At 49.3% G+C, this 10,649-nt stretch overlaps 1 protein-coding gene across 1 annotated transcript; it reads right to left on the reverse strand.

Moving 5' to 3' along the window:
* Positions 1 to 3,730: 3,730 nt before the first annotated feature.
* LOC145497961 (uncharacterized) lies at positions 3,731 to 4,993 on the reverse strand. The gene has a single exon (XM_081477835.1). The coding sequence runs from the start codon at positions 4,911 to 4,913 to the stop codon at positions 3,822 to 3,824; it is 1,092 nt and encodes a 363-aa protein (XP_081333961.1). The 5' UTR covers positions 4,914 to 4,993; the 3' UTR covers positions 3,731 to 3,821.
* Between the last annotated feature and the right edge of the window lie 5,656 nt (positions 4,994 to 10,649).

Raw genomic sequence — 10,649 nt, forward strand, 5'->3', positions numbered from 1 at the left:
GAGCCTGGATTGGCTCCAAAATCGATCACCAGACGCAGTTCACCTTCCTGCTTGGGGTTCAACACTGGACTGTCCAAACATCCATTGGCTGTGTTATCAAATACAAACAGGTTGCATCTCTTGTCGTGTCCCCAGTCCTCTTTCCGGACCATGTTTCCTTTTCCTCTGCACAAGACTCCCGAGGCTTTGAGGAATCTTTGGTAACCTCTCAGATCTTTACTGTCATCGTCGTGTTTGAGCTCCAAGGTCTCGTAGGGGTACTCTTCTCCTCTCACCAGTTGTTTGATGGAAACGAGATTGAATTGTTCAAAACTGAACGGATTGACCGTCACAGTTCCATTGAAGGCTGTTTGTTTCATCAACACCACCACTAACCGATTAGGTAGCTTACTGTGGAAAGGATTGTTGCACTCGAAATGACGATTGTCATTGGGATGAGAGTAAGTGCGAATTTCACCTCTCACCGTGGGGTAAGTGGCCACTCTTCCGCCTTTCATGCTGGTCATGAGTTCTCGGTACACCGAGGGAGTCACTCTCACTTGAGACAGGAACAATCTCACTTTCACGTCGGCTTCAGTCAGTCTGAGAGTATCGGCACCGGCCCATTGGACTGTCCACATAGAGGGGGCATTGAAGTACATGTCAATCTGGATCTGTACGCCGGGTGTCAGTAACTTGCTGAGATAAAACACTTCCAGGTAAGGTTTGAACCTCAAGGTCACTCTCTTTCCACCAAAAAACTGAATTCGACTCTGAACCATGTTCTTGAGATCTTGGGATAAGGCAGCATAATCGGCGTGAGCAGGATCCAACTTATTGCCTGTCATCACATCGGCTTCTCCGCGACTGGGTACACCGAGACAATTGTACCAACCCTCTGGTGTCAGGATCGATTCACCGTCGTCTCGGTCATGGTTCAACAGCGCTTCGATGTAGGCTTTGTAGTGGTAAGTATCGGTCTGGGGGCTGATGAGAGTACCATTCAATCTCACATTGATCTGTTTGAAGAGGGTGTGGGCCAGATTGTTGGCGAGTCCGACGGTAGACGCTTGCGCTATATTACCTCCGGCAGCTGTCTTGACGGCCAACTCCACTTCGAAGAAACTCTCGTTCATGTCGATGAAGTCTTCTTGAGGATCGATTTGGAAGGTCACTGGGTTGATCCCCGTATTGAACGGATTGATTCTCACCTCACGTCGCGACGACATGCTGAGATCCGTGGGAGGAGTGGTGAACATGTCCAGTCGGGGGTTACGAACCCCCGCCGACCTAGCATGAGCCACGAGGTCCGTCATCGTCGTCTACGTCGTCTTTTCCGTCGTTGCACGCTTCTCAGTGCTGACTTTACCCAACGGTAGTCTGGGAGTTTTGAGCGTCTCCGGAAGAGCGAACCCCCTTTATACGTGCGTATCCCTCCGGGGAGACGTCTCACGCGTCTCGAGTAGATGGGAATCATGATCCAAACAGGTCTCTTCTTTTTCTTTTACTACCCAAAAAGCGTTGGAACTCTTCCGTCGCCTTACGTTTCCCGGAGCGAATGGCTCCCCGCTATAACCCGGCGAGTGCACCTTTCCAATTGGGCTTTCCTCCCGTGCCACCCGATTTTAAACCTTTCAGACCCTCGATGGCCGTCTCCTTCAGAACGTCCTTGAGAATGCCGGGACCTCGTTTCTTGATGCCTTTCCAAACCTGGCCGAATATGCCAGACCCCGATTGGTATCCGTCGGGATGAAACCGTATCAAAGTTCCACCGATCATGATTTCTTAAAGTGTAACGTCGCGATCGTATTGCCGGCTCCAAAGTTCGTCAGTTCTCCAGTTGCCTCGGCCACTTGCACTTCCATAATGTCCAGCACCTCTTTGCGCACGGGAATATATTGAATGTGAGCGGGTTCGAAGTACTGAACACCGTCGCCTCTTCGAATCAAGTTGACCTCTCTCAGTAAATCCGTGACTTGATTTCTCACCACACTTCCACCTCCCACGTTGGAGTACACGAGCAAGGAACGCGAACTGCTTCCGATCACACTCTCAAACGCTCTGTTCAGGTTCAGAAAACGCCAATTGCAAAAGACGCTGAGTTCCAAGAATTCAGTATTTTTGATGGGGTTTTTCACGACATGGAAAAAAAGACGATTTCCACTCGAATCCTGTATGTCTCCTCTGGTTCGAATGTCTGGAATGACATCATCGAAAAATTCGATTCGCAAGTTTGGACCCAGCACGTAACTATTTCCCTTCCTCAGCTACCATCCCATTTTCAAAGGCAGATCGACGTCAAATTGTAATTCAGGTGGTTCCCTTCTGGGACGGTAGACGTTTTTGTTATCCGTGACCAGGTCTTCGCCTTCCCACTTGAACGCGACGTAGGTTCTTCTCCCATCATTCGTGACGTATTTTGAGTTCACTCTCGGTCCCGAATTACTGAAGATGCGTTGCCTTTCGAAGTAGCTGATAATGGATTTCATGAATTCAACACCGTTCACGTTGCTGAACACATCTTTGACATTTTCGGTGTCGAAGAACGCTTCTCCAAACGTATACCCAATGGATGATTCAGGTTCAATGCGTCTCCAGGCGGTATAGGCCAAGGTGACTTTACCTTCAGAATCGGTGAAGGAAGGCAGCGTCACGTGCGCATCAGGCATGGCGATGCTAAACAACCCCACTTTCCATCCATGTCCCTCCAGGCGTATGGGATTGGGTAACCTGATCTTGAAACTGTTGGCCTTGTTCTCCGGAAACTCGCTCTTACTGCTGTGACTGGGTAAAGTGATGTAAAAATCACTCATCCTTTCTTGAAATGCAACGTGATCGTCGTCACACCCGACGCAAAGTCCACCAGTCGTCCGTCTTCCTCCGACACCTCAGTCTCGGCAATGTCCAAAACGGCTGTACGCACCGGTAGATATAGGATGTGTCTCGGTTGAAGGTCGACCGACTCCGGATCGTAACGCACTTGTTTCAACATGTCCGTGACTTGATTTCCCGTCACCATACTCTGTCCCACATTCGAATACACGAACAAGGAACGACGATTGTGACCGAACGCTTCTGCGTAACTGCGATCCAGGTCCGTGAAGACCCAATTGATGAAACAACTCAAATGTAAGGTGTCCGGGTCGATCTTGTAAAATAGTTCGTCGCCGTCATTCTGTCCTATGACCAAGTCCGTGGCCGTGGGTACGACTCCCTTGGGAAATTCTTTCCTCAAGTGGGGTCCCAAGACGTAACCCGGTCGTCCGTTTTGCAATGTTCCCATCTTCACCCATTTCATCTTCTTGGCCAATTCGATGCCGATGGACATTTGGGGAAAGACGCGTTTACCGTTGATCAGGAGACTGAGGCACGTTCTCGAGTTGTCCAGGACGCATTCTCCATGCTCGGCCCGATGCATGACCGTGTACAGCAATTCGGTGGGATCGTCGGCTTTGCTCTTTTTCTTGTACAGGGTCACGTCGACATCCGTTCGATCTCCCAACCTATGCAGGTATCGATCTCGTATCGCGTTCAGTAACTCGGTACCATTCCTCGGCGTGAATTCCAAATCGCCTTCTCGCGTCGATCCAGGGACCCGCGTGTAAATGTTTCTAGTCGCGTCCACCATATCGATCCACCAGATTTCAAACAGAAGAGAATTCTTCAAACCCATCTTACGCGTCGCGGACGGAAACGAGAGGTCGCTGATACCCACTTTCCAGCCAGGTTCTCTCAAATGTAACGGGTTCGGCAGACGGTTCTTGAAACTTTGGGCCTTGTTGTCCGGGAACTCGTTCGTGCTGGCATTGCTTAGCAGTTGCACGTAAAAGTCGTCGGGAGACTCATTCATCCTTAAAGTGTAATGTCACCGAGGTCACGCCCGATGTAAAGTCCACTAGCCTTCCGTCGTTCTCGGCCAATTGCACCTCCACTATATCCAAAATATTGCTGCGCACGGGTTTATATTGAATCTGAGTCGGTTCGTGCGTCGTCTTGGTCGGGTCGTGGGGGACCTCTCTCAAGAGATCCGTGACTCGATTTCCCATGATCGTGCTACGACCCACATTCGAATACAGGTACATGGGACTGCGAGGCGGAGGGAGGTCCGGATGAACGACGACTCCGCGATAGGCCTTGGCGTATTCCTCGTCCAAGTAACTGAAGCGCCAGTTGCAATAGGGACTGAGCTGTAACGTCCCGTTGTTTCTCAAATCCCAAAAGTTACGGCTACGAAGTTCGTCATGGTTGCTCCAGTCTCTCTTGAAATCAGACGGGACTTTGTCGTCGGGAAAGATCTTGAGCATGTTCACAGTCATGTGGACGGAGTAATACGATTCCTCGCGAATCAAACCCAACTTCTTGACCAGTTTAGGACCAAAAAACACTCTGGGACGTTTTCTGTCTCCGGACTCGTCGAGGAACGTGTCGGTGTTATCGATAATCAAATCGTTGCCCTCCCATCGGAACACGGGGTAGTATTTTTTCCCGTCCGGCGCTCTCAGACTTTCGTTGGCGCGATCCATGTAATGATACAGGCGTTCGTGAAAACGATTGATGAGGTATTGCATGAGAGATCGGCCACTCGTCACCTTGTGTCGGTCACGGTTCAGTTCCTTCCCGTAGACGTCAAATTGCACGTGGTAACGCCCTGGAAGCCACGTAACCCCGTCGGGTTGCAAGATGAACGTTTCAATGGTCCACTCAATACCGAACACGTAGTCGTCGTCTTCAAAGTCGTGCGTTTGAGGGACTGGTACTTGATGCGGTCGTGCAGGCGGGATCGGGTAAGACACGCTTGCCAATCCCACTTTCCATTCCTTGTGGGGGTCAAACAGGAGCGGATACGGCAGACGGTTCTTGAAACTGTTGGCCTTGTTGTCCGTGAACTCGTTCGTGCTGGCATTGTTCAACAAATGCACGTAAAAGTCTTTCATTTTTTCGTCTTTGGCTTTTGGGTCACGTACAATCCCTTTTTATCAATCCAACTGTCGTACTTGACTGGCCAACCTTTCCAACGCACCAAGACTTTATCCCCTTTCCTTTTGACGATCTTGTCGATGCGGAACAGATCGTCATCCTTCACGTTCACCTTTTGCAAATCTTGCGCGTAAAACGTGCCCTCGACCGACGTGCCGTCCCATTCTTCCACCTTGTACGTGGTGACACTACCCGGACGCACCCGACGTATCACAAACACCTCCTCGGTCCAACCGGGTAAATACCCTTTCTTGAACTGACGGAACTTCTTGTTCAGTCTCACACGATCCCCGACTTTCAGTGGAGGTCGTCTCGATGTTTTTCCCTTTTTATTCCCGTAAAGAGTCTCCCACACGTCCTCGCTATTGGCTAAAGTCACTTGATCGGGAGCCATCTTGATACTGCGATGATACGATCGATTGTACCCTCGGACCAGATCTTGTAACACGGGTACAAACTTCATCGTATTCTTCACGGTGAAGTACCGGTACAAACGTTCTTTCAGGGTCCGATTAAACCGTTCCACCACACTGGATTTCGTATCCCCACGCGTCGAAAAATGATGAATGCCATTCTGCTTCATCAAATCCTGAAACGTCTTGTTGTAGAATTCCTTCCCGTCGTCCGACTGGAGATTGATGGGTTTTCTACCTCCTTTCAAGATCTTTGCCATGGCTTCCGTCACCGCTTTACCCGTCTTGCTCTTCAAGGGCTGGACCCAGGCGTGCTTGGAAAACACGTCCACCACCGTCAACAGATAACGATACCCTCGATTGTACCTCGAAATATTGATCACCTCGATCAGGTCGGCCGTCCACTGCTCGTCGATGCCGAACACCACCACCGGGACCGTGGGAAACCGACGACGTCTGGGTTTGTGCAACGTGTACCCCAAATCCCTTTGCAGGACCTCGCGAGCACGTCGTACCGAGATCTTATTGGCCTGGGCGAATCGCGTCAAACCACCCAGACTACCGGGTCTTGAGGGATCCCTATACCGTCCCAGTAACGTTCCGGTCGAAAGCGGCCTCTTCTTTTGACCTTTCTTCTTCATAGTCGATAAAGTTTGTAAATGCACTGTCTCCACAACTCGAAACGTTGCTCCCGTACCTCGAGATACTTCTTAAATGAATCGGGTTGCCGTTTCAACCACAAGATATAAACCACAAAACGCATCACGTTGGGTTCGACGTCGGTATAGTCAAACACCTCCAAGGGCGAATCACTGAAGTCGTACGGGATGGGTTCACCCTGACCGTATCGCGCGTAGACTCTATCGCACTTGGAACACAAGGTCGTCCAACTCCATCGATCGGCCATGATCGCACACACTCTCGAGATCAACCAACACAAGGCATGAGACATAATGATTTGAACCCAATTTTTTATTTCCACTTTCTTATATGTACAAAAAACGTCGTGCCTGATTGGTTCTTACTAAAAATCGACTCTGATTGGCTAAAAACGAAAAAAGAAGGCGAAAAAGACTCAGTCCGAATCTGAAAAGTAATGAACATAATTCGTGTTCTTACAATCTTGACCGTACTCATTATCACAGTCTTCCTCATAGGTATCCATGGCATAATATTTACAATTTCTCCAATCACATTTACCGGGTCTCCACTTCAGGGTTTCCTCCTCGTCCCCCTTCACATAGAATGCTTGGCGCATACTCTCTCTACACTCACCACACAGGTCATCCTCATCCGATTCAAGGGCACGGAAGAAAAACCGATCCTTCCACAGATCACGCTGACGCATGATATCGTAGATCAACTCTTCCAACTTCAGACACGTTTCCTTGTGAGCGCACCTGTTGAACGTCAGTATCTCCTCCACCCTGGGACTCTTGTCGTTCTCCAACACCCGTCGTGATAGGTCACGAGCGAACCGCAAGGGTTCAAACAGGTCGCGGAGGGTATCGCTCATCATGTACGTGAGGTTATCCGTGGCGATCAAACAGGCACGCTCGGCGTCCAGGGCGGGATCCCGACAATGAATGAATTTGAATTGACCGCTACCACTTCTGTACATCACGCGACACCACTCACCGCAGAAAAGGTAAACATGTTCGTTCCTCTTCATCATCTCCAAAATCGTACCACCCCAGTCAGGACGACGTCTCATCAAGAGCTCGAAAGACCACAGACTATCGGGTATTTGACCTAACGGTTCGAAGAGATTGTCAAAAATGTACATGTCCACTTTGGCATCCGGAATGGCATCGAGATCTCCTAAAGTGTGTACCTTCTGACCCACGATCCGCTCCACGAGGTCCCGAATCTGGTTCGAGTTGCTATAGTAAGTCATCTTGAAACCCACTCTCCGACGGACTCGTTAAACTTCTTTCCTTCTCGATCTGCCAACTTGGTGACCTCCAAGCCCGACAAATGAGGATAGCAACTACGGTCGCACCAGTCAATCAAGTGCCTCTGGAGCCTATAGTACAAAGGGGAGACAAGACGTAACTCCAAGTCAATTATCTTCCCATGTAACGGTCTTTCGCCTTCTTTTTCGATTGTATCCAAAACGTCAGAAGCTCGATTCAACTGCTGTCTCAGATCTTCAAGGATCTCCTGCACGGCTCTCTCATCCAAAATCCTATAGGTCATCACCGCATAAAGAGCAAGTCGAGAATGATTCACTGCGTCAAAACGGGCTCCTTTTATACCCGCGCCGCGGATCCACTTTTCACTCCGTACTTTCCCGGATCACGCGCCCTTTTTCAGATCCCACCAATCGGAACGAAGACCGTCACATGATCCCATCACACCACCCGAATACGATTGGTCGTCAAAAACGGCCATAAAGTCGAACCACGCATTCCATCACGAGTCACTTTTCTCAGCAGTCGTCATGGATTCACACGGCGAACCCGACAGGAAAAAGAAAAAGAAAAAGAAGGAGGCGCGTAAGAAACTGAAACTGCTCTTGCCCAAGAGAGTGGAAGGAGAAGTAGGAGGTAAACTACAATCCACCTTAGATAGATGGTTATTCAAAAAACCTCGTACCAGACTACGTTTCAACGAACGCGTCCTCTTCAAAGAGATCACCCCGGACTCCGTCAGTTGGACCACCGTCCCTCTCAAAGGCTTCTCGCGACCTTGGAGCGCCTTTTCGATCCAACGTCAAGAAGTCAAAAGCCGAATGAAAAGTAACCATTACAAGCGAAGGCAAAGACTGACCCCCAAGAACGTGCGAAAAACCAGACACATCCTAGAAACCATGCTACGGGAAAACACCCTGTTGGGATACTAACTCAATCTTTATCTTCATAGACTCAAAGCTACCTGTCATTCAAGGCGGATGCATGACCGTGATAAGAGACTCACCTCCTCGAACCATGCAAGTCCTGGAAGCCATGGGACTCGACAAATTCAAGAAAGACGACCTCGTAGAATTACCACCTGAAGTGGACGACCGAGGAGAATTCACCGAAGTTCAAGTGTTGGAGGAATTCGACCCCGATCAGTTCCTGAACCAACTGAAACCACAAGATCCCACTTGCCCGCGTTGCATGGTGCCCATGGAATTTGGAAGAGTGAAAACCCCCGAGGGCGGTACCTGGTGGGAGTATTACCGATGCCCCTCCTCCAGATTCTACACCAAGTGTTATGTGACCTGTGGCGCCAAAGAGGTGAGCACTTACCTGAGGCGCGTCGAAGAACAGACCCACCCCTGCTACAGGAACATCGACCCAGCCCGTTTCCGATGTCTATGCAGCAAATCCCTGGTCTTAGCCACCTCACACTCTCAGTCCAACCCAGACAGGCTCTATCTCAAGTGTCCCAAGCGTACCTGCAAGTTCTTCCAATGGATCGACGAATACCCGCGAGGAGTTCCCGAAGCTATACTGATCAATGGACAGGACCCAAACTAAGAAAAAGACAGACACAGTTTTTTTGTAAAAAACACACTCTGATTTTTAATTCACATTTCTTTTTACACGTTGGGTAATTTGTCTTCCGCATCGATCATCGATCGCATCGTTACTTGATTACATCGGTTAAAAGTACTGTAATAAAAGTGAATTGTGAGGATATAGCGTCTCGCTGTCTTCTTCTGTCTCTTCGTCCACGCGGACTGAAATGGTTCGAAACCGTAACATAACATCAGTCTATGAAACGTAATACGGTCCACGGGCGGCTTCACTTTCACGTCCCATACAAGGTTCTTACGTATGGTCAGGATCGAGTTAAACAAAGTTCTCCCGAAACACTTCTCGATTCTCCGGTACATGCTATGACTTCGGGTCCAGTTTTCCCTCTGCTCATCCATAAAAAACAAGATTTGGTGGAGCATTACCTCGAGCTGACTAGAATCTTTGAGTTGTGTCAGCCATCGTCGACCCACCAACAAATCCCGGATAGGAAAGTTCATGTCCTCGTAAAATCTGGTCCAGGGTGCCTCCATTTGGTCAATGGCATCCTCATAAGTGACCTCGGGCTTTCTAGGTACATGGTTTTGTAGTCCAATCTCTCTCAAGGCCATGATAGCGCTCAATACAAGTTCAAAACTCAGAGTGAAGAGCGGGGGCGACGCGGATTCGCTTTATGAAGATCCGTTCAACCAATCACAGAGCAAGACCAAGTCACGTGTTACCCAGACCCAGGGGATAGGGGGTATCCCCCTACCATACCCACTCACGGTAGGAGACTGGACACCATTATACCGTGTGTATAAAAATCGAGTTGGACCGTTCACTTTTCACTCTGAGTTTTTTTCAACTTGTATGAGCGCCCATTACAGAAGACTGTGGATACTCTCGTTGCTGTGGCTTCTCGAAGTACCAAGTGAGTATGGAAGTATTAGAGCAGTGTAACGTAGAGTTGACTACCTGGGAAAAGCGGGTGAGAGAGTGGATGAACGACGAAGAAGAAGAGACCCCTTTGTACAGGGACCTAGAACAACTTTTAGGTTTTATCGAGGTGGTCCTGGACCAACTAGATCTTTTGGGGCTGGAAGAGAGGTTGGGGGTCCTTGACGAGGACGATACCAATGATTTGGTGATTCACATAGACTGGGTCCGCAACACTTACAGACAATTGCTTCAATTTTAGACATGGAACCACCCCTCCACTGCCACGTGTGCAAACAGCTGAGACCCTGCTGCCGCCAACCCATCCTAGAATTGAGCAGAAATGGGACCCACACAAAATTCGTACGCGCAATCTCGGGACCACTCAGAAAAGAATGGGGACTAGGGTGCGTCTACGCCACCTGTTGCAAGGCCATCTACGGCATGTACTACAATGGGGAAACCAACTGTTACGAACCCGTCTTCCTGGGAAACGGTTACAACCAGGCCCTGTCACGTGTCAATCACGTCAAATCGTTTATTGATTGTTATCCCGACGAAAAAGAGGGCGCCGGTCAATAGGACCGTGCACACGTCCCACCCTGTAATAACAAGTGGAATGTCCAATAAAAATTGTTTTTGCTCTATTTTTCAGACTCCATGTCTCGATTTCCTAACCCCCTATGTATATGGTGCAAGGAAGGATACTCCTCCAATCACAGTATCAGAGACTACTTCCTGACACCCTGTTGCGACCAATTCTTTCACGGATCCTGTAAAGCCCTCCACACCTGGTGGTTGAAACCCTCCCAAAGACTCTGCCCTCATTGCAAAGCCGTGAATTTCGGACTACCTCCCGATGACAGCCCCAAAACCAAGTCCTAAAGAGGTAAGC

This window comes from Orbicella franksi, chromosome 9 (genome assembly GCF_964199315.1).
Source record: "Orbicella franksi chromosome 9, jaOrbFran1.1, whole genome shotgun sequence".
NCBI classification, from domain to species: domain Eukaryota; kingdom Metazoa; phylum Cnidaria; class Anthozoa; order Scleractinia; family Merulinidae; genus Orbicella; species Orbicella franksi.